Source organism: Pyrus communis, chromosome 5 (assembly GCF_041283825.1).
Source record: "Pyrus communis isolate YQ-2024b chromosome 5, ASM4128382v1, whole genome shotgun sequence".
Lineage (NCBI taxonomy): Eukaryota > Viridiplantae > Streptophyta > Magnoliopsida > Rosales > Rosaceae > Pyrus > Pyrus communis.
In genome coordinates, this window is record NC_142569.1 from 14,509,272 (window position 1) to 14,534,223 (window position 24,952).

Below are 24,952 nucleotides of genomic sequence, written 5' to 3' on the forward strand. Positions count from 1 at the left end.
GAAACTTTAACGGAAAGCCCTTAATACAGTCTGTCATGGTTTCTAAGGCATCGAAATATACGTCCCCCGAATTTGTGGTTTCCTGATCATAAATGTTCTTAGAAGCCCAAAATTGTAGCCTGAGCGCGCGGCACTCTGGATTGATTCCATGGTCTGGTCTTCTGCGAATCGCAATCCGACGGTGGCGATGGCATCGGCGCAGAACCAATCGGCAATGTGGATCTCTTCGACGAGTATTTCCAACGAGCCGATTTGGACCGCAATGGCCGGATTAGTGGCAATGACGTTATGGCTTTCTTCCAAGGCTCCGGTCTCCCCAAACAAGTCCTTGCTAAGGTACTCTCTCTCTATGTATATATATTTGTATAGTTGGATGTGTATTGGTAGTGTGTGTGATTATAATTGTGTAATTATAGTGGGGATCGGGATTTGATGCCTGTGGAAATGTGTTCAAAATCAGATTGATTTGGAATTTTTAGTCTGATTGTAGTTGAAGTGCTTAATGTGAGCTCGAGATGTTGTTATTCTCTGATCTAAGCTGAGATTTTTACTTCGTGTAAGTATAATGCTGAATTGGTGTTCAAATGGTAGAAAATAAGTAGATGAAGGATTTATACTACATTTAGTGAGGTTGAGATAGTTATGTTATCAGGTCATTAATTTACTTTTTGGTGTATCCGTTCGACCTTAGGTGGTAAGCAGACTTTAGAAATGTGGTATATGACCCAAGGATTGTTTATTACATTACAATTGTATAGTACTGAAAACCTGCAGCATACAATGACTACGGAATAGTTAGGATTGTAGCATAAAAGGGAAATGTTGTTGGGTCATGATCATATCAACAAATAGGTTCTTGAAGCTGTATATTTGTTTTGCTGAAGGAATTTCTGAAGATAAAATGATAACCGGGGGCATAATATGTTAAATATTGATTACATGACTGCACTTTCTCGTTATCTATTTGTAACAGAAGTTTAGATCTGTTCTAGTTTCTATTGGTTGCTTATATTTATTAGCAGATATGCACATGCAAACCAGAGGGAGACTGGTTTACTTGGCCGGGCAGAGTTTTACAATGCCCTTAGACTAGACACTGTGGCACAAAGTGAGAGAGAACTTACGCTAGAAATGTTGAAGGCAGCATTATATGGCCCGGCTGCAGCTAAAGTACCTGCACCCAAGTTCTTGCAGCAACTCCTGCCCCTCAGTTCAATTCTACTGCAGCAGCACCTGCCACCCAGGGTGGTGCTGTGACTCTGACATCCTCGCAAAATCTTGGGTTTAAGGGACCGCAAGTATCACCTCAGTATAGTTCTTTTGGAGAAGCACCTGCCACTCGGGGTGGTGCTGTCACTCCAACATCCTCCCAAAATCTTGGGTTCAGGGACCACAAATACAATCTTAGTGTAATTCTGCTCCAACAGCTCCTGAGGGTGGTGCTGTTACTCCATCATCCTCCTAGAATCTTGGGTTCAGGGTATTACCTCCAAGTGTGAGTGTGAACCAGAAAATTTTCATTTCTCAAGATGGCAAGTCATTTAGGTCTCCAGTGCCTCCATCTAGTCCTGATTCCCAGCCCACACAGGGTGTTGCTGCCCAAAGCTTTCCCGGGGGAGGTTTAGTGGGTGGTCCTCAACCACAAAACTCAAGCATGGTGAACGATTAGGTTAGTGGAGGGGCAGATGGTGCAACGACCTTGATACCCTCGCAAGTTGTAAACAAAAGGATCACTCCTACAACACAGGATGTATTTGGGCTGGAAACATCAGGACCAACAGCTTCCCTACCAACTAAGCCACAGGCAGGTTCTGGGATCAGACCACCAGGACCACCGGCTAAGGATTCCAAACCATCAAATATATCTGGGAATGGCTATGCTCCCGACTCATGTTTTGAAGATGATGTGTTTTCTGCAACCCCACCTCAACAAAAGCAGAATTTTCCTCCTGGCAGCATACCCGTCTCTTCAACCATTGTGCCAGTATTTGCTGGAACCCATTCTTCAACTAGCCCAAGTACCCAGGTTGATGGCTAGCCTCAGCAGGCCCAGTCATTTGCAAAAGCCAACCAGCAGGCCTCAGCTCAGACTAATGCTACTGGAGTTTCACTTAGAGCTGGGAACTCTGCTTCTAGTCAGTCCCATATATCATGGCCTAGGATGACTCAAACTGATGTTCAAAAGTACACCAATATTTTTGTGAAAGTTGACACAGACAGAGACCTGCATCTGGTATTCATCCATAAGACAAAATTGAAGAAACATCTTGTAAATCAAATGCGTACAGAGGAGGTTAACTCACTGAGCTCAAAGTTCAAAAAAGCAACCGAAGCTGATAAAAAGGTACTTTTCCCCAATTTTTTCAGCTTGAGCAGCAAAGTTATGTGTGCATGTTACTTCCTGATAAGTTTCAAATCATAACAAATATCCCAAAGACTTGGAGAAAGAAATTTTGGATGATAGTGAGCAAAATTGAATATTTCTAGGTCAAAATGTAGTTCAGCCATCGAACTCGTTTTGTATTTATTACATCCCGGCCCGGGGCGGATCACTTCCCGGGCCCGCTCCACCACCATAGCACGATATTGTCCGCTTTGGGCCCCCACCACACCCTCACGGTTTTGTTTCTGGGAACTCACACGAGAACTTTCCGATGGGTCACCCATCCTGGGAGTGCTCTCGTGCGCTACTCGCTTAACTTCGGAGTTCCTATGGAACCCGAAGCCAATGAGCTCCCAAAAGGCCTCGTGCTAGGTAGGGATGGGAATATACATTTAAGGATCACTCCCCTGGGTGATGTGGGATGTCACAGTATTTCATTTCTTTTTGTATGCATCTCACTTTTTCTTCATTCTTTTTTTTCGTTTAGTTTGTTGCGCGACATATAATATTTCTCCTTAATTTTGGAATGTTTCTAGTACCATTGAAGCACGGACCCCAATTTTTCTTTGCTGATTTTTGCTTGGTTCAAACAAGAACACTGAGTTTTGCCGGTGTTAGTCCAATCAGACCATTCATATTTATCGCTCATTGCAGTTCAGCCATCAAACTATTGCATATTTTTGTTGTGTCGAATGTTCAAACTATTGTGCTTGGTCATGAGATTTTTTACTTTGCCCTGTGCTTGGCATATTATTTAATTTCTAAGTTTATGATATAAAGGCGAATTTCAAGATCCGCTGGACTTGTAAATCAAGTTTTGTCCATAACTTGTGCTTTATAATGTATAAACAATACTAAGATAATAAAACCCTCGCCTGTTAATCATCTTATTTCTTGGACAGACAAGTGAGCTATCAAAGTACATATTTGCCATAAAGTTTTTCCTAATTCTATTGGATACTGATGCTTAAGATTGTTGGATTAAAAGTCCGAATCATCTTCAGTTCCACTGGCTTCAGACCCATGATCATCACTTTCATTTGCTTCGGACTCATCACTTGATCCACTAGCTTCAGGCTCATCTCATGATCCACCACCTTCGGAATCGTCATTTTGTCTTGTTTTTTCTACTTTTGGTTCCCTCGACATGAAGACATGATAATTTAATTTCTCAGCATCTTCGGTATACAATGGGCATATACCACAGCTTTCCACCTTCATATGGGAAGCAGAATCAGGTCATTCTTCTAAATCCACAGGGTAGAAGACAACACAGGCCTCTTTGGCAAGTTTGTAAACATCAGGGGAGCAACTTTTTCCTACCTCTTCACTTCTAAAGGCCTCATTCCACACATGCACGTGATGTTGGCTGTTCCTCGGGATAAAGTACATAGAACTGAACAGTTCATGGCATTCACCCATGAATGTGACAATGAAATTAGCTCTTACCCTCCTCAAGTCATACCGCTCCTGTGAAACCTCAGAAACAACAACAGAGATAGCGAAACCAAATAAGCCTGTTCGAAACCAATCCGGAGGAAGATCGATGTTTACTGAAGATCCCTCATTTTGATAGCTGAACCAATTTGGAATTTCTTTTCCTGGACATACAACGTTAATCTGAGGCCTGGGATTCTGAGGCAGAGTTGGGTACTTTATTGGCGCAATAGATGCCATTCGCATAACTGTAATCTGTGCTTCATCCATTATGTTGCTCCTTGAATTATTACATAGCACTGGGAGCTCTGGAAGATACTTGAGACTCCTACAGCCTCCAAGATTAAGATAAGTAAGCTTGTCAAGATGTTGAAAATACTAAGGAATTTCAACCAACCTTTCGGTCCGATTTTCGGTTTTCGATTTTTTGAACCCACCCCTATGCTTTGTCCCACCATTGACATAGTTATATTGGCTTCCTTGGAAACTCTTTTCCATGAAAAAACAATCCATTTCGTCACACATACCACAGGAATATTGCTCAAATTTAATATCTATGTTGTAACTCCAAATTTCCAATTACAAGTTTACACGTAAGCAACTGTTCTTAGCATTTGCAAATAAGAAGGTGCAACTATTTATATTAAAAAATAGTTAGGAGCACATAAATTGACATGTACTTTTATAAAATTCGAGAAATTTGTCTCAGTGGTCGAGACATTTGCTACAACTAAGAAGCTCCCACAACACAGTTGCACACTTCAATGCAGAATGGCCGGCGACATATGCCAAACTAACATATACAATTACAAAAAAATGGAAACTAGACAAGGCTGTAGCTCCAATTAAGAATGAATTACATTATTTGTCGATGTTTACCAATTACATCAATTACTAGGGCCGGTTCTTTGATTTTGATTACTTCAAAGATCCCTAATCTTTTATTGAATGGACCTTTCCATGCACATCATGCAATACGAGAAGTTTGGGGACTAATTAAATAGTAAAAATGATGCTAAAAAAGGATCAATAAAAATGCCTTAATTGTACCAACTAATAGAGTTATTTAAAGGGTTCATAATCATATTTTAGAATACTAATCATTGATCGTCTCGTTAAAGGAGAAGAGGACGTGAAACCGACGAAACGCAGCACAACACCGTCATGGACATGAGCTGCTTATTGGTCATGATAACAGTATATAATCTATGGGGGTGTTTAGATTATGAATTAGGTTTCCTCTTTAACCGAATTTATAAAACGATGTGCAGCTGCAGTTTAAAATCTGACAATATAACATATCAAATATATGGCAAAGAGATCACTATGATTTCTAAATTGTAGCTTCCTTCTCAATCTTGCATTAATTTGTACCTTTCTCTATGTTCACGCTTTTGTTTCCCCGCTATGTACAGGTTGACAAATCGAAAACATAGACTTGCCAATCAACTCTGATTTCTAATTGTATTTGGTGTAGTAATGCCTAATGGGCCGGGCTCATTAGAACCAGTGGCAGTTTTGAAATATCACAACAAATACAGTACCATTTTTGTAACAAAAAATCAAAACAAAACAATCGATTAACGACGGTCGCTTTTTTACCTCAAAATATTGGCATCTCCGTCGTGTTCTGATTTTCTTCCGAATCGGAGAAGAAAGGCAACCAAATTCCCTATACGTCGTCGTTTTCTGATTCTTGGTCCTCTGAATTCGTGGTTTTCTGATTCTTCCCGGCGCTCCTCAAGCGTACGGCAGCCTGAACGTGGCGCTCTTGATTGATTCCATAGTCTGATCTTCCTCGAATCGCAATCCGACGGTGGCGATGGCGTCGACGCAGGGCCAATCATCAAATTTGGATCTCTTCGATGCGTATTTCCGACGAGCTGATTTGGACCGCGATGGCCAGATTAGTGGCATTGAAGCCGTCGCTTTCTTCCAGGGCTCCGGTCTCCCCAAACAGGTCCTTCTATATATATGTATATGCTTGTGGTTTATGTATAATTGGACGTGTATTATATTTGTGTAATTAATTTACTTTCTGGTAGAAAATAAGTAGATGAAGGATTTATAGTTAGTGAGGTTGAGAGAGTTATGTTATCTGGTCATTAATTTGCTTTCTGGTGTATCCGTTCGACCTGAGGTGGTAAGCAGACTTTAGATATGTGTTATATGACCCAAGGATTGACCAAGTATTGTGTATTACATTACAATTGTAATGTAATACAATCAACCGAGAGTACCAGAATTGGAGAAACATCATGTAAATCAACCGAGTACAGAGGAGGTTAACTCACTGAACTCAAGTTCAAACAAGCAACCGAAGCTGATAATAAGGTACTAGAACTTTAATGTTTCCCCAATTTTTTCATCTTGGGCAGTAAAGTTATGCGTGCATGTTGCTTCCTGATAAGTTTAAAGTCATAACAAATATGCCAAAGACTTGGAGAAAGAAATTTTGGATGCTAGAGAGAGAATTGAATATTTCCGGGTCAAAATGCAATTTAGCCATCGAACTTGTAATGTATCGTTTGTATTTTATTTCTTTATGTATGCATCTCACTTTTTCTTCATTCGTTTTTTTTTTTCCTTTAGCTTGTAGCACGACGTATAATTTTTCTCCTTAATTTTGGAATGTTCCTAGTCCTATTGAAGCGAAGACCCCTATAGTTTTATCGTTGTTACAAAATTGATGATTGTACTATTAAATTGGGGCTGTGCTTCTTTTTTTTTTTCAGCCTTAATTTCCTGTAATTTTTTACCCTCTCTAATAAAATTTGTTTTGCTGATCTTTGTTTGGTTCAAACAAGAACACTGAGTTTGCCGGTGTTAGTCCAATCGGGCCATTCATATTTTTTGCTCATTGTAGTTCAGCCATCGAACTACCGCTTATTTTTGTAGTATCGAATATCCAAACTATTGCCCTTGGTTGTGAGATTTTTACTTTACCTTGGCCTGGTGTATTAATTAATGTCTAATGATATAAAAGCGAATTTCAAGATGCCACTGGACTTGTAAATCAAGTTTTAAAAGATAACAAATAAGATATTACACATTTGTCCATAACTTGCGCTTTGTAATGTATAAAGCCTTGCCTATTTGTCATCTTATTTCTTGGACAGACAAGTGAGCTCTCAAAGAACAAAATTTGCCGTAAAGTTTTTCCTAATTCTATTGGATAACGATGCTTAAAGATTGTCGGATTATAAGTCCGCATCATCTTCAATTTCACTGGCTTCAGACCCATGATCATCACTTTCACTTGTTTTCATACTCATCAGGTCTTTTAACATATTTCAACATGCTTTTTGAGATACATGAAAGCATATTGCAACCTTCTAGCTCAATATTTTCGAGAGCGGGAAGAAATTCAATTGATGATGTGTATAGCTGTTCAACCGATGTTCTGCTTATATTTAAGGACTTCAAATTTTCCATTGGCTCCAAGATCTCTAGGAAGTTTCGTATACCGGATGCAGATATATCAAGTTCCTCTAGACATTTCAACTTACAAATGCTCTTTGGGATACTTGACAGCCTATAGCAACCTTTTAGTTGAATTATTTTGAGACCAGGGAGAAACTCGATTGATGATGGTAGCTCTTTAACCGCTGTTCCACTTAAATTTAAGAACTTCAAATGTTCCATTGGCTCCAAGCTCTCCGGGAAGTTTTCAAGTTCAGAGCACCAAGAGAGATCGAGTTCCTCGAGGTATTTCAACTTACAAATGTCGTTCGGTAGACTCACAAGTCTCTCGCAACCAACCAATGATAATTTAGTTATATCCCGAGGAAGCTCAGAAAACTACCCTAGAGATGTGCAGTCATTTAGATTAAAACTACCTAGAGGTGGTTCGGTATAGGATCCCATACCGAAACCCTTGTCCCGATTCCCAAACCGAAATTTTCGGGAATCCCAAATTCAATACCAATCCCAAACCAAATTTTCGGAATCCCAATTTTCGAGAATCCCGAAATAATTTCAGGATTTCAGGACAAATCGGGAATCCCAAAATGCTTTTGGGCTTTTGGACTAAAATTTGACATATTATGCTTTTGGCTAAAATTTGACATATTATGTTTTTTAGCCCAAACTGCCAATTTGTTATTTCTACTAATTTTCCCACGGCCCATTGCACAAATTTGACATAGTTTCATAAATTAAGTTTTAATCTACCCATTGCACATTTGTGCACAAAGTTTTAATAATAACAAAATTTCAATCTGCCCACTACACATGCATCATGCATGCAATAAAAATAAATTAGGTACCAAATCCAAAAGCAAAAATAATAGTTACAAGCCAAGGTTTTAAAATAAATAAAGTAACAAACTCAAAAGAAAAAATAATAGTTATAAGCCAAGCTGGGTGGTGATTCTGGTGAAGGAAGGCTGGTGGCACAGTGGCTGCGCTTCAAGCTCTTGATGGAACGGAAGTGAAAATTGAAATGGGGGATCTAACCTAAAAACAAATGAACGGCATAGATAAAATCTAAAACAATGAACGGTTGAAATAATTCTCTTATAATTAAAAAATAATATATATATATATATAATATTTATCTCAATTGGGAATGGAAACCCCTAAAAAATGGAGATGCAATACCGAATCCCGTACCGAAAATTTCGGTTTGGTTTGGGATTTTTACGATATGGGATTGGGATTTGTGGGATTGTTTTCTAGCCCTAGAACTACCAGAGGCTTTCAGCTTACAACTGTTGTTTGGAAGTTTCTCACGGTCTCTGGAATCACTTACATTCAAGTAAGAAATATTTTCGTTAGACCGAACTGATTTAGGCAACTTCTTTATACCAGTGCCTTGTAATTCTAAGTATTGAATACTTCCTGGCATCTCTGAAAGATACTTGAGACTCCTGCAGTATCCCAGATCAAGACGAGTAAGCTTGTCAAGATGTTGAAAATACGAAGGAATTTCAACCAAACTGTTACAGCCCCAGAGATTTATCTGCACAATTTTTAGACTTCTAGAGAGATTTGGAACTTCAGTTAGATACTCAGACCACGACAGATCGATAACTTGTAAGTTGACAAGTATCTGCAACAAATGAAATAGAAATATAAAGAATTAATATAATTTCTACACTTGATTTTATACAAGAATTAAAATAGGCATATAATATAATATACCTGCTCTTCTTTCCAAAGCTCCTTAACTTTGCCACATGGCATACGAAGCTCAACTAGATTTTCTGGAGAAAATTTTGATGGCAAAGATTCATGTGGATATTTCCACCATTCAAGATAACGAAGAGAATCGGGAAGGTCTAGAGAAGCGTTGAATGTGGAGCCACAACTGACAATTAGCAATATTAGGTTAGACATCACTTTGAAGTCTACACATTTCAATGGTCGCTTTGCAATGTTAAACCCATTAAGGACTATGGCTTCAACATTTGGAGTTTCCTGACAATAAGAAGAAAGTTTGAATGTGAACATAAACATTTGGAAAAAGAGTATTTCCGATGGTAACGATGTAGAAGTGTCATAGTCTATTAAATATCCAAGATATTTGGTTCATATTCCAAAGACTTCCTAACACAATAAAAATTCAATCAACTTCATCTTTTAACAATCTGACTTCTTTCTTGTAAATCAGTTTTACTTTGCTCTGTTATCATCTAAAGTTTGTAATTTTTTTTCCTAAAGGAAAGATAAGAAAAAAATTGAATGCATTTGGCTCTTACCGTGTTACTCTTCGGTGGTGCACAATAGACATCCTCATCATTGAACAACCTATTCCGTTTACAAGGATCTTTACTACATTGTTCCTGAACAATTGTCCTTCCCATTTCTTGTAGCAAATCGTGCATCTCTATAGTTTCCCTTCCCCATTTTGAATCAATTGATATGAGAGACATATCAATGAGAATTCTAATTCCCACTATCTCAAAAAATCCACGAACATTTAACATTCGTTTTACCCTACCCATAGACCACCCTTTAAAAAAACATGCTATATCCAGAAATATCTCCTTCTCATTTATTGCCAATCTATCATAACTTATTCTCAACACTTTCTGGATATCGTCACTCGAATATCGTTTCAGTTTGTTGAATTCATCTTCCCAGTCTTCTTTGCTCTTGCAATTGAAGAACAATGACCCCAGAACTGTAAGAGCTAAAGGAACGCCTCTGGCATAATGCACAACCTTTTCTGCCGACTCCTTATAATCTGTTCTACGAGTACTGTTATTCTTGAAAGCACGCAAACAGAAGAGCTCAAGAGCATCATCCGATTCTAATCCCTTAACCTCGTAGATTTTATCGTCTTCAACAGTTTGCCTAAGTGTGCCCTTATCTCTAGTTGTGATAATGATTCTACTTCCAGGGCCATACCGAAGACGATCGCCAGCTAAACGTTCCATTTGCATTGAACTACTCACATCATCAAGAACAATGAGGACCTTTGTGCGGCTGAGCCTTTCTCGAACCGAAGTTGATCCTACGGGCAGAACTTCTTCCCTTAATATCTCCTTAAGAAGTGTTTTTTCCAAGTGATCTGGTCCACCTGCTTGTTCTGAGTTCTCCGCAACGTTCTTAAGAAAACAAGAAGCTTCGAATGTAGAAGAGTGTTTGCGAAATACAGCCTCGGCAAGGGTGGTCTTGCCAATACCACCCATGCCCCAAATACCGACAGTGATGCAAGCGTGCTGTGAATCAATGCCCAGCAGCAATTCGATCTGCTCGATGCGGCTTTCAATTCCAACAAACCCATTTAAATCGCAGGATGATTCGCGACACAGTTGTATCCAAATATGATCGACAACCTTTTGAATTAGATCTGCCTCAGTCCTGGCATGTAGATATATATATATATGATTAGGTAGAAAAGCAATAGTTAGTCTTAAATACGGTTAGCACAAATCAAATTGTCACAAGTTTAAAGAAAATTTATAATTTTATACAAGTTAAAAGGATGAGTTAGTTACCCGGATTTGTTTGAATAATCAAACCCACATAGATTGGCCGCAGTCGTCAAAGCATCCCTCCACTTGTGCACCTTGTGGATACTGTTCTCGAAACGTTTTTCAAGTTGAGCAAATGCATCTGCATAACTCCCGTGTTGTTTTCGTACATGAGATGGGTTGATGTCGTAGAATACGGGTATAACCATCTGGCCATATCTTTCCTTGCATTTGAGTATATGCACAACTTCATCCAAACACCATGCGGAAGAAGCATAGTTTTGTGAGAAAATAATCACAGAAATCGTGGATTTCTCGACTGCTGCTCGAAGGGCTGGTCCGATTTCTTCTCCTCTCTGAAGTCTGTTATCGATGTATGTTTCAATTTTCTTCTGAAGTAGGGCAGCATGAAGATGGCTGGTAAAACCAAGGCGGGTGTCCTCACCTCTGAAACTGATAAACACATCATACTTTTCTCGACGTGGGGGGATACCAGCATCCTCGTCATCAGCAACAGCAGCACAATCAGCTACAGCAGAATCAACAGCAGAAGAGGAAGAAGAAGAAAATGTCAAAGACCTGCAGCACATGTAGAACAGAGTCCCGATGGCGATGACGATGATGTTGAAAACTTGAATGAACGCAACCAACTCCATCTCTCAATTTCTTGGATCAGAGAGCAGAAAGAGAATCTGAACTAGAGTCGCAGCTGAGACTAGATTAGAGTATACTACAGAAAAATTGAAATTGTAGTCTGTGCACAAACTTACAAAGGCTCCATGGAGGACAAAAATTGAAAATTAAATATGCTTAATTAAAAGAAAAGCATTTTCTGTAAAACATCTTTCAATAAAATGTACGCATGTTCCAAGAAAGTCATCAGAGATTAAACAAGCGCGTTTCTTTTATTATCCCATATCTGCTCACCTCACCTTCCCTTCGAGTTCAAATCTTTTGCATTACGTGGCCTCTCTCATATTTTGACGCCTGTTTACCACTACCTTCCCTTTAAACTCCGTTAACCCACCTAAAAACACTAAAAATAAAATATAAAAATATAAAAATAAATTAGGATTCCATCTCTTATTTTTTCAACTTCATTAATTAAAATCTTATTTCTTTTTAATTTTTAATCAAGATCTCTTGATTTTAATAAACATCATTAATTATCTCAATAATAAAATATTTTACATATCAAGATAACTAAATTTTATTTCTAAATTATTCATTTATTAATGTTACAAATGATACATTTGATATATTTATATTTATGGTTAAATTTTGTATCATATATTTTTATTTTTAGTTTGTACTCATTTTAATTTGCAACCCTTTTTTTAAATTGTGTCAATTTTCTATTCAGTTTTAGTTTGTACTTATATATTAATTTCTTTTTATGTTCATATTTTTCAAATTTTATTTGTACTCATATTTTTTGACCTTTTATTTGTATCCATAATTTATTAATAATGTACCCATTTGTCTTTTAAAATGTACCACTTTATTATATGTAAATTGTACCTATTTTTTTTGTAAGTACCATGACACATCCCGACGGAATAATGATGACCGACATTCGAAGGTGACGTAACCATTTAATGAGTGAACGGTGCTATGTAAACTAGCCATGGCCCTGGGGCTAGTACATACACCTTTGTAGCATGCTTGAGCAGTAAAATACATATGATTTTTCCATGACAATTCCTATATCTCAATCATATAATATCACATTTAATCGAATTAAATCATGGTATAATAGGCATAATATTAATTCTTAAAAGCATATGTGAAACCTATAAAACTTTATATATAATATATAAAAACAAATACCCACTCACAAATATGTAATCGGATCGTAGCCTCCTTGCCTTGCCTTGTTTAACCTTGTACGTCATCAGAATAATTAATTCCTATAAAAAGAATTAACTTTAATAACTAATTAATTAACGGATATACAAAATACTAGGAAAAACCCCTTATATTTTGCTCAAACTGGGAGTTTAAATGTACGAAAACATTTTACACGACGTCACAGATCCGTACGTGTCAACCACTCGCCACCAAGATCACGCGCCTACGTCAACGGAATATTCCGTCAAATTTAACGGAATATTTTGTTAATAGCAACGACATCAATTACCTTAACCGCGTCAGAATATTCCGTTAACTTAACGGAATATTCAGTCTTCTTCTCCAGTTAACCTCCAGCACCGTCACCGCCCTCCTTTGCTGTCTCTGGAAAACTGAAAAATTTTCAAAAATTCATATCTTGCTTATTTCTCAACCATTTTCGACGTACCTTATATGGAATTGAAGCTTATGAAGAGTAGAACAAGTTTATACCTTTTAAAATTGCAAAAAGTGGATGAAAATTGATTGAAAATGGCTTGGAAGCTCACGGCACAAACTTTAATTTATCGAACTCGTGCTTTTTCACATTAGCTTGTCTTCAAACTTGTACTAGGGACCTTGGGGAGTTGTGTGGTGACTTCTAAACCTTCTAAAACCCTGTAACTCGCTCGGAAATTCGTCGGGAAAATTTCGAACCGAGTCGGAGCTTCCGAGTTCAACGTCCAAAACTCACTTGTTCTTGATTCCGTTTATATGGTTGAGTTCGTAAGGATGAAAGGAGTACAATGGTGGTAATTTGAACGTCGATCGGTTCGTCGACTTTGGTGATTTGTCTTAGGTTGCAGAGGAGAAGTGAGAGCATCGGTTGAAGGGAGAAGATGAGATAGAGTGTGTGTGAAGGAGAGAGATGTGGAAAATAATTGAGATAGATCAAGACAGAAAATAATTGAGAAGAAAAAGGAAAGAGAGGCCACGGGAAAAGAAAAGCAGAAAACGTGTGGGTCCCCTCTGAGATCGAGACAGAAAATAATTGAGAGAGAGATCGAGAGAGAAAATAAATTAATAATTGAGAAGAAAAAGGAAAGAGAAAGGAAAGAAAGAGGTCACGCGGAAAAGAAAAGGAGAAAACGTGTGGGTCCTCTCTGAATTTTAAATAAAGATCACTAAAGACACGTAAAAATATTCGAAAAACGTTCTATAAAAATATAAAATACAATAAAATAAGGATGGGTGGTCATATACCTTCTCTTTTTGTGTAAAATGTACCCGTTATTTTTTTATTTAAAATGTACCCAATATATAATGTATCATCTTTTTTCCTGTAAAATGTACTAACTTTTTATATGTAAAATGTATCGTATAAAATTACCAATTTTTTGTATGTAAAATATTATTAATATAAATAACAACAAATCATAGGTTTTATTTAAGTATAATTTTTTTAATATTTTATTTAAAATCTTATTAATATAAATAACTATAAATATTAATTTTTAATTTAAAAATTATAATAAACTACGTAGAAATATATTATTGCATTAATTTCAAGGATTTCAAAAAAAAAACAAAACAACAAAGTTTTAATCAAAGAACGTTGATAAATAGGGATCGGATTTAAAATCATCCAAAATAAAAATAAATCTGGAACTTGAAACCAGATCACCACCATCGCACCGCAACCATCCCTCTCCTCTTTCTTTCTTTCTCACCCTTCCAATTTGAACTTTGCAATTTGAACTCCTGTGTTTTAGGTGAAACCCACTTCACATTGAATATCCTTAATCCCTAACGACTTTGCTAACGAGACACCGAAACACCGTATCCCCCTCATCACCGGCACCACCAACCGCGACAATGGGTTGACAAAGGTCCCAGTCAAAGATCCAAGGGAAAAGGCCTCTCTCACGAGTACATGCGCGACACGTGATTTAGAAGCTTCAGTGATTCAGCCATGGCACTTTGTGAAATTGGGGAAGGAATTGAAGGGATTTAAGAGAAGGAAGCAAAAAATACATGGACATAGAAGAGAGGGGGAAAGATAATTGACAGAGAGAGGGATCGAAAGTTCTTCATGTTTCTTTTTTTATAAGTCTTTAATAGGTGATTTAACAGTGTTTACAATGGAGTTAATGATGGACAAAACAGGTGCATCTTTTCATCTTTTCTACTAATCTGATATGTGCTCTCAACCTTTGAATCCCCGGAGTAATGTTCAAACGGTGCCAAACCCTAGCAGCTTGTGAACTATTTGACCTTGATCCTACCTTTCGTTAAACTATTACAAAACGAATTGTCATTAGTGAGTGTCAAATGTCGTCGAAAGAGACATTTTGATGGGTGTCGGAAATTGTCCCATTGAAAATACTTTTTTTTTTTTCTTTAGAATAGACATCGAAAATACTTTATTATCGACACACAAAACTTGTCGTCAAAAATGGATTTTCAAAATAGCAAAATTATTTTATTTTTGACATGAAAATGTGGTCGCAAATACTTATATAGTAGTCATAATTACTTTCCAAAAGACAACATATGTTTTTTGCGATGATGTCCCGACCAAACAATTGTGTCAAAAAAAAAAATTTCAAACAAAATAATCTATATTTGCTAGAGTGCACAATCGTCGCAATTACAATTTTCGACCCTAAAATACTACTCCAATATGTCGCAAATATTATTTTCTATACAATAGGGTTATCATTAAGACAGCTTATCGAAAAAGAAAAAAATAATAATAAAAAAGGGCATTTCCAATGGGAATTGTGGTAAAAAATGAATGATTTCTAGTAAAAATTCCACTGAGCATTGTTCAAATAATATTTTGTATTATCATTAATAAAACAAATATATATAAGATCAATGTGGTAAGGCCAATACATTCATTACAAACCTAAGATGTGTGTTTGAACATACTAACATTAGTCCTCAAACTCTGAAATGCAAACTTGAATTGTTTCGAAGACGTGTTGATAAAAACATCTTCTTTTGTACATACAACGCATGTAGCTTCTTCATCACTCCTCATATATCTCACTAAGCCAAAACCACATAACCACAAGTTTAATTAATTATTATACAAATATCAGAAGAAATCAAAGCATACATATGTGTGTATGGGTGAAAACAAATATCATCAAATTAAAGATGATAGGGTGCAACCAGGCCTGTCCTTGTCTATGGAATGCTTCAGTTTTGGATCACAATTCTAGCACAATGAGATACGCTTGTTGTAAACAAAGGAATTGGATCATCTCCGAGGCAAAGTCTCGGGATCCTCTTGATCCAATAATATGGGCCATTAGATTTTAATCCAACAACTACAAATAGGAGATCCCTCTAAAGTTATAATACTTGTAGTCGTTGGATCAAAATCCAACGACCTGTGTTATTGGATCAAGAGGATTCCGAGGTTTTGCCGCGAAGAGAATCCAATTCCATAAACAAAAGCAGAGGCATGTTAAAATTTTTTGCATATTATTGTACTAGTAAGGGAGGAGGATTATTTCTCCTCCTAATCTCTTTTTCTTTTCCTCCTCTCTATTTGAATAGTTATGATTAAGTTACGTTAATATCTTATATTAATTTTTTATAAAAATAATAAGATAAAAAATAAAATACAATAGAAAAAGAGAGAAAATAATAAAAATATGGAAAAAGAAAATCCTACTTCACTGGTGAAACCTGAAAACCAGTGAAGAGAAGCGGCATCGTCCCATGTGCCCCCATGTGCATATTACTGTCAAATTTTTTTCTACTGTTTGTCATCATTGTGTATTCTCCGCTATGTGTAGTGGACAATGACAGCTCCTTTTTTGGAAAATGACAGCTCCTTTCCCTATGTCTGGGCTCTCTCAGCTATCAAAGAGAGAGAGAGAGAGGGAGAGAGAGAGGACTTCTCGTTCACGTGATTTTTCATATGCTCGACATAAGAGATGATGCATCAAGTATCAATATATAAATGGTAAAATATATATGTTAAATAATTAATAATTAAGAAATAAAATTTTTCATCATTTATATAAAAACATATAATATATCATGTGTATTCCCGTGATGATAAAAGTTTCCCCTCATTCACGAGGGGCTTGGTTGGGCACCAGAAAAAGAAAAGTGACCAACCGCTACTCTCCCAAGTACCTTTTTTTTTATTTTTTATTATCTCATACCGCTTTCCTCACGCTTTCACCATGCGTTTCTTCATTACCTCATGCCGCTCCCCTCGCGCTTTCACTGCGCTCCAAGCCTCCCACGGTCATAAAAGGGACACATGGGATGGGACCTCCCTCTGCGCCCTTAGACACGGCCAAATAGAAGAATTAGAGTTCTAGATTTTGGAGACGATTTTTCTGTAAGCTGGGAGGGATTGAGATAACTGTGCAATCAATGAGAGTGGGTGGGATGGGAGAGATCTTCTGTGTGATCGGCGCACGAGGTAATACATCATGTGTTATTATATAAATGGCAAGATATGTATGTTAAAAAATTAATAACTTAAAGAATAAAATTTTCTATCACTTATATAAAAACAGATGATGTATTATTTATATTTTGATCATAATGAAAAATATGAAAAGAGAGAAGTTTCAAACTTTAGTATTAAAATTTGAAAATGTGGAGGATGGTGGGGTCGGGTACCAACACTAGTGTTTAAGAGAGAGAGAGAAGTGACCAAACCTACTTCCTAGCGCGTTTCTCTTTTCTTTTCTTTTTGGTCCAAACTCATTTCTCTTATTATCCCCATACATGCTCACCTCACCTTTCTTTCAAGTTCAAATCTTCTGCATTCAAAACTGTCCGTGGCCTCTCTTATATTTTGACGCCTGTTTACCACTAACTTCTCTTTAAACTCTGTTAACTCGCCTAACAACACTAAAACTAAAATATAAAAATAAAAGAAGAAATTAGATTCTCATTCTTTTTTTTTAGATTCTATTAATTAAAATCTTCATTTTTTTAAATTTTGAATAAAGTCCTTTGGTTTTAATAAACATTATTAATTATTTAAATAATAAAATATTTTACATATTAAGATAATTAATTTTTATTTCTAAATTATTCATTTAGTATTAGAAACGTTACATTTGATATATTTATATTTATGGCTAAATTTTGTATCATATATTTTTATTTTTAGTTTTACCTATTTTAATTTGCAACTTTTTTAAAAAAAAATTGTGCCAATTTTCTATTCAATTTTAGTTTCTACCCATGACACACCCCGATCCGGAATGTCCACTAAGACTCTGAATAGAGTTGTGCTGACCGACACCTGGGAGGTGACAAAACCATAAAGTGTGATGATGTGGAAAAATGTGAATAAATTTAAATCTAAGAGTGCCTAAATACCAGAGTGCGCTGGTAAGCAGGTATGAACCCACTTCACACGTGACGTAAGAGCATAAGTAAGTACAGTGGAGTGGATAAGAATTATACCCTCAAAAGTAAGCACTTATCCTAAGATTTGCCAAGAATCCTCGTCGATATGAACTTTCAGCAATTAAAACCTGGAGGGGCGCAAAACAGAAAGTGTGAGTGGGCAAAAACAAAGATTTTTAAAAACCATTTCAATTATCAAAGGTAGTAACCCCTCGCCATAAAACCTGTATAATTTCCCAAAAAATAGAATATATACATATATCGAAACCATACTCGAATTAGCAAAATCCACATATATGCCATGTCAAATACCTCAGCATAAAATATGTAACCCAGGTGATATCAATCAATGCAAATGATATGTCAGCCGGAGTCACCTAACGTGACTTGTACGACTGAATCTAGAGCTCATCCATCTAGCCGGAGTCACCTAACGTGACCTGTACGGCTCAAATCCACATCTTAACAAATATACTAGCACACGAGTCCGAACCACCTAAAGTGATATGTATGACAAGACTAGGTGTAAATAAATAAGCTCAAGTGCTACGCTTACGTGAAGACTGTGAATATAATCGCGGGTCACCTACGAGTCGGAACCACCTATAGTGGCTTGTACGACAGGACTGTGCACCTAACTTGGATCCAAGGTAAGCGTATGGTGCGGGAGGTGAACATCATGTGAGGGACTGTGCCCTAACCACGTACGGGAGCACTAACACCGGGGTGCAGGTTTATGAGCTCTCAACACATCTCACATAATCATCAATTCACATAAAAAATCTACAACTCACCTGGTACTTACCTGAGCGTCCACCGCGTCAAATCACAATATGCACACTATACTAACTCATAATCTAAGTATAAATCATGATTCATGGCATTTCAAAACATAATTCCATTTAAACGCATTTTCTGGGAAAAATACCAAGCATACATATATATACTGAAAACAAAAGCCCATTCACCTGGAGTTCACGCTACAACTCCCTAGCACAACCATAGAGGCGTCACGAACGATTGGCGCCTAGAACAATTCTCAAATCACAACTCAGAATTCTTATCAATAAAATATGTAACTTACATAACACACAACAAAACACTTGTGAAGACAACTAAGATAGAAATGGGATGCTGTTAACTTTTCCATGAAATTGTCACATCCCAGCCCGGGCCCCCACCACATCCCAAGCTTGACTTCACCGTAGCACGATATTGTCCGCTTTGGGCCCCAACCACGCCCTCACGGTTTTGTTTCTGGGAACTCATACGAGAACTTCCCAGTGGGTCACCCATCACGGGATTGCTCTCGCGCGAACTCGCTTAACTTCGGAATTTCGATGGAACCCAAAGCCAATGAGCTCCTAAAATGCCTCGTGCTAGGTAGAGATGCAAATATACATATAAGGCTTAAATGATCCACTCCCCTGGGCGATGTGGAATGTTACAATCTATTTGGTATCAGAGCCTAACCTTGGTCGTGGTGTGCCGACGAGGACGTTGGGCCCCTAAGGAGGGTGAATTGTAAGATCCCACATCGCACAGGGGAGTGATCTTTATATGTATATTCTCATCCCTACCTAGCACGAGGCCTTTTGGGAGCTCACTGGCTTCGGGTTCCATCGAAACTCCGAAGTTAAGCAAGTATCGTGCGAGAGCACTCCCATGATGGGTGACCCACTACAGTGGAGTCGGACCCGGGATGTGACAACCCATATATTAATTTCTTTATGTGTCTATATTTTTCACACTTTTATTTGTACTCATATTTTTTTTATCTTTTATTTGTACCCATAATTTATTAATAATGTACCCATTTGTTTTAAAAAATGTACCACTTTATTATATGTAAAATTTACCCTTTTTTTTTTTGTAAGTACCATCTCTTTCGTGTAAAATGTGCCCATTATATAAAACGTATCACCTTTTTTTTGTAGAAAATATGCCAACTTTTTTTTATGTAAAATGTATCGTATAAAATTATCAATTTTTTGTATGTAAAATGTTATTAATATAAGTAATGACAAATCATGAGTTTCATTTAAGTATAATTTTTTTAATATTTTCAACAAATTATATATTTATTTAAAATCTCATTAATATAAATAACTACAAATATCAAATTTAATTTAAAAATTATAATAATCTACGTAGAAATGAATTATTGCTTTAATTTCAGGAACTTCAATTAGAAATCAAAATCCAAACAAGGTTTCAATCAAAGAAGGTGATAAATAAGTACAACATCCAAAGTCACCCAAAATAAAAACAAATATGGAACGTGAAGAACCAGATCACCACCATCGCACCATAACCATCCCTCTCATCCTCATCTCTCTCACCCTTCCAATTTGAACTCTGGGTTGTGAACTCCTGTGTTTTGGGCGAAACCCACTTCACATTGAATATCCTTAATCCCAACGACTTCGCTAACGAGACATTGGAGCACCGTATCCCCCTCATCACCGGCATCACCAGCTGCGACAATGGGTTGACAAAGGTCCCAGTCAAAGATACAGGGGAAAGGCCTCTCTCACGAGTACATGTGTGGTACGTGATTTAGAAGCTTTAGTGATTCAACCATGGCACTTTGTGAAATTGGGGAAAAAAATGAAGGGATTTAAGAGAACAACGCGGAAAAGATACGAACACAGAGAAGAGAGAAGGAAAGTTAATTGACAGAGAGAGGGATTTAACAGTGTTTACAATGGAGTTAATGATGAACAGGTGTCCAAAATATGAGAGAGGCTACAGAAAGACAACATGGAGTTTTAGGTGCAGAAGATTTAAACCTTACATTTTCACCATGCATTTGTTTCCCCACGCTCCAAGCCTCCCACAAGGAATCAAACCACGTCCATAAGCTGCATATTCATTTTTTCAAAAACTACCAAACTGATAAGGTAGCAGAACATTATAATGTCCATTACTGGGGAATACGTCTCTTCGTAATCAATCCCAGGGCGTTGAGAGAAGCCTTACGCTACGAGGCGTGCTTAGTATCCCACTATTTCATTCTTCTCATTATGCTTTCTCACGAAAACTCATTTGTAGCCAACGGGCTTCACATATGCAGGAGTAGGAGCTACAGGCCCAAACACCTTACGTTTTGCAAGCAAATCGAGTTCAACCTAGATTGCTTGTTTCCAGTTTGACCAATCGGTTCTACGTCGGCATTCATCGATGGAATGTGGTTCAATGTCATCGCAAAGCATGATGTCAATAGCTACTGAGTACACAAATGCATCGTCGACAATCATCTCATTCCTATTCCAAACCTCACCTAATACTGTGTAGTGGACCAAAATCTCATGATTCTCAGGAGGCCGGCATGTTTCGTCTGAAGTATCACCGTAATCTAGAATAACCTCATGCGTTGGAATAGATGAGTAAGCGATGATCGGATTCAAACTAAGGTCATTAGTTGGAGCCATTTTCCTCTTTAGGGGTTGTGAATCCTTTGAACCATGATTGGCTAACTGCCAATGTACCTTACTACGTTGAGGGTGCAGCCTCTCCACCTTTGGGGATCGTCTGGCCTTCCCCGGCGGGTTGTTAACATAAGCGAGGTACATCTATCCTTATAGTTGCGTTTGCAGCAAGTATATGTGATCTTTTCATCTTTACTAGATCATTAAAAGCATCTAGAATGCTTTGTGCAATGCTCTGAAGATCTATAATTCGTTGCACCTTAGTTTCAGACTGGGCAGTGCGGGGATCTAAATGAGACGTAGTGGGAGCATACCACGACAATTCGTGGCATTTTACGGGAACGTTAGCATGCTTATCTCCCCTTAATGACTAGAAGAATGTCTTATCAAAGTGACAAGCCATAAAACATACAGTAAAAAGATCTCCTCTCAGGGGTTCTAAGTAGCGAACAATTGTTGGCGAATCATAACTGACATAGATTTCCATTTTTCTATGAGGACCCAATTTGGTACGTAATGGCGGTGCTATTGTCACATAAATGGTGCACCCAAACACCCATAAATGCGAGGCGTTAGGCTGGTATCCAGTGACCAACTATAACAGTGAATGTGGTTGAGTAGCGGTGGGCCTCAAGTGGACCAATATGGCTGCGTGCAATATTGCATAGCCCCAGGTAAATACCCGTAGTTTGGTTCTCATAACCAAAGTCTAAGCTATCAATTAAAAGCACTTTAAGAAAGCTTCTGCCAAGCCGTTTTGGGTGTGAACATGGGGTATAGGTTGTTCCACATTAATCCCTACTGACGTGTAATAATCGTCAAAAGTCTGTGACGTAAACACTCCAGCATTATCCAATCGAATCGACTTAATTGGATAATTAAGGTGGTGAGCCATTAGCTTAATAATTTGAGCTAAGAGTTTAGCAAACGCAACCTTGCGTGTGGACAACACGCAAGCATGTGACCATCATGTCGATGCATCAACCAACACCATAAAATATCTAAATGATCCGCCGGTTGGTTGGATAGGTCCCCAAATATCCCCTTGAGTCCTCTGAAGAAATTTAGGGGGGTTGTGAATGATCCTTGTATAAGAAGGTTGAGTATTCAACTTCTCTATAGAACACGATTTGCATGGTGGGAATCCAACATAGGAAGATAATCGATGCCCATGTGATGATTTGAGGATACAGCGCATCAGGTCACGTCCAGGATGTCCCAAATGATCATGCCAAAGCAACAAAGTGTCCTGGAACTCAGGCATATGGCCGGCCACATTGTGGGGTTTTATACTGTGAATGGTTGTGATTCACAACCCACTTGGTAGATGTTCCAACTTCTCATGAATTCGCTTCTGGCCACATTCATACGAAGTGATACAAAGAAATTCAGAACCATTATCTTCAGTGGTTTCAATATGATATTGATTATCTCGAATATTTCTAAAACTTAGCAACGTTCTTCCAGAACATGGAGAATAGAGTGCCTCCTTAATGGTTAAGATAGTACCATTAGACAACATGATACGAGCCTTTATCGTATCCTTCAATTAGGTTGGATAAGCCTGAGAGAGTTGTCAAATGAGCTTTCTTGGGTATTAAGTTAGTCAAATAATGTCGTTCACGCAATATGGTGTGTGTGGTTGCACTATCTGCTAGACAACTAACTTCCCCACTAGACATACCTAGAAATAAATTGATTGAATTGGTCACATGCATAAATATAAGTCCATTCATTCAATTAAGCACTTTGAGAAAATAATATCCATTTCATAACAATCCATAATTTAAAACAAACCAAAACCAAACAAATTATTCCAAATACTTAGAAAAATAATATCTATTTGGAAAAATCAAGCCAACCAAATAGATCGGGCCATCCTATCCTATCCAAGCAAATCACCAAGTATAAGAATACTCCTCACCTACCATAACAACTATCACTGTTATTAACCACCATTTTCCAATTCAAATGACAACTAAAATAATTTGTTAGAAAAGCTACAAATACAAGTTTGAGATGCTGTAAATGTCAAGTAAAAAACATAATAACAACGCGTAGCACAGAGAGTTAGGGGTGCTTGTTGTAGGTTTTCCGACAGACCAAAAGTGTGGCTAATCGCTCATAGGCTTCATTTCCGACGACAAGAGGTGTGGCCGCACCTCTGCGTCTCTGTAGCTTTGCCCGTGCTTCACGGCAAGCCAAAAACATAACAATAACGTGTTAAGCAAGCTGCTTAATAGTTCAAACATAATTTATGCATCATGCCAAGCCAAAGACAAAATAAAATCACAAAGTGTCAAGCAAGCTTCTCAATGGTTCAAACAATGTCCATGAAACATGCCAAGCTAAGAATGAGGCATGACGAATTACAACATACTATGCAAACCATTGAAGCCGAAAAATCAACCCAACCAAATAGATCGTGCCATCCCATCCTATCCAAGCAAATCACCAAGTACAAGAATACTCCTCACCTACCATAACAACTATCACTGTTACTAACCACCATTTTCCAATTCCATAGTGACCATATATCATTACAAACTGACCTTTTCTCAATCTATTGTGCCTGCTCCACAAAATGCCAAATTGTACTTACTATATATCATAAGAAAATTCATGACATTCACATATGCCAAGTTATTGTACTTGTTTTATTAGAAAATCTGCTAGCCCTTTTGAAGCATACAAGCAAATATCAAGCCTACGAGTTTGCAATGTCAAACGTATAAGCCAATGCCAAACCTGCGATATTAAGCCTACAAGCCAAAACCAAGCTACAAGCAATGCATAAGATAATCCAAACACCTAGTCCAAACAAGCCACTCATTGACCAATTTCTTTTAAAAAATCTCCAAGCACTTTCGATTGAGTACCTTTTTATAATCTAGAAAAAATAAGAATAAACACTACAAAATCATGGAGGTTAAGAATATAGTCCTTCACTATTGGAGATTGCCTAAAGATTTGGAATTGTCTTTTTGAGCACGAGTGACAAATTAACCTTTTAGCGTGTGATATGTTTATTTCTAATTTACATGTGTTCTTGAGAAATTCAGCAGAGACCTATTTGTGTCGTGAGTAATGATCCCTGTAATAACTAGTTTTAGCAATATGCGTGCTTACATTTGCTAAAGTTTTGGACATTTGACTTAAGGTGATGCACCGTTGTTTTGTGTTTTAGCCTTGTCGTGCATTTTATTTGTTGCAGGCAGAGATAGCCAGACAAGAAGCAAGGCTGAAAATAGAGAAAGAAAACCTCAAAAAGGAGAAAAGTGTTCTAATGGGAACTGCATCGAATCAAGATAACCAAGACGGAGCACTTGAAATCACTGTCAGCGGTGAAAAGTATCGGTGTCCCTGGTTTGCAAAGGCAAAGAAATGGGGCATTTGAAGGGTGGGATAAAAAATAAAATTAAAAAAAAAAAAGAAAAAAGAAAAAAGGCGGATAGCCTCGATTACATCTGATCTTCTACTTGCTTAATTTCAAACTTCATTCTTTGTATGAATGCTCCAATTGTGTATATCCTGGCATCCCATTGCAACAA

The 24,952-nt window shown here is 37.5% G+C and overlaps 3 protein-coding genes and 1 long non-coding RNA gene across 8 annotated transcripts in view; 2 read left to right on the forward strand and 2 right to left on the reverse strand.

Moving 5' to 3' along the window:
* Nucleotides 1-24,848, forward strand: part of LOC137726251 (uncharacterized) — a 98,535-nt gene extending 73,687 nt beyond the window's left edge. The window contains exon 2 of the mRNA XM_068465147.2: nt 24,616-24,848. Within this exon, the coding sequence (XP_068321248.1) occupies nt 24,616-24,798 (183 nt within the window). The 3' untranslated portion in view covers nt 24,799-24,848. The remainder of the gene's footprint in view (nt 1-24,615) is intronic.
* LOC148696845 (uncharacterized) lies at nt 26-4,417 on the forward strand. 5 transcript variants are annotated; one of them, XR_015962789.1, is made up of 3 exons: nt 26-336; nt 1,023-2,344; nt 3,286-4,417. XR_015962789.1 is itself a non-coding variant. In XM_088694516.1 (2 exons), exons 1-2 carry the CDS (start codon nt 149-151, stop codon nt 1,255-1,257), a joined length of 423 nt encoding a protein of 140 aa, XP_088550642.1. In that variant the 5' UTR covers nt 26-148; the 3' UTR covers nt 1,258-3,273. The 5 variants fall into 5 exon arrangements, 1 of the variants encoding a protein (XP_088550642.1); XR_015962790.1 differs by having other exon boundaries at nt 3,372-4,417; XR_015962791.1 differs by having other exon boundaries at nt 3,388-4,417.
* LOC137726248 (TMV resistance protein N) lies at nt 2,982-11,689 on the reverse strand. The gene is given in 7 exon segments (XM_068465143.2): nt 2,982-4,198; nt 4,412-4,454; nt 7,080-7,659; nt 8,513-8,873; nt 8,966-9,241; nt 9,523-10,630; nt 10,768-11,689. Coding segments are annotated over 7 exon segments (3,834 nt in total). The 5' UTR covers nt 11,400-11,689; the 3' UTR covers nt 2,982-3,364.
* Nucleotides 12,531-13,569, reverse strand: LOC148696846 (uncharacterized). The gene is made up of 2 exons (XR_015962793.1): nt 13,087-13,569; nt 12,531-12,986 (listed from the first exon to the last, which is right to left on the reverse strand). It is a non-coding gene; the product is annotated as an uncharacterized LOC148696846 (long non-coding RNA).
* Nucleotides 24,849-24,952: the final 104 nt, after the last annotated feature.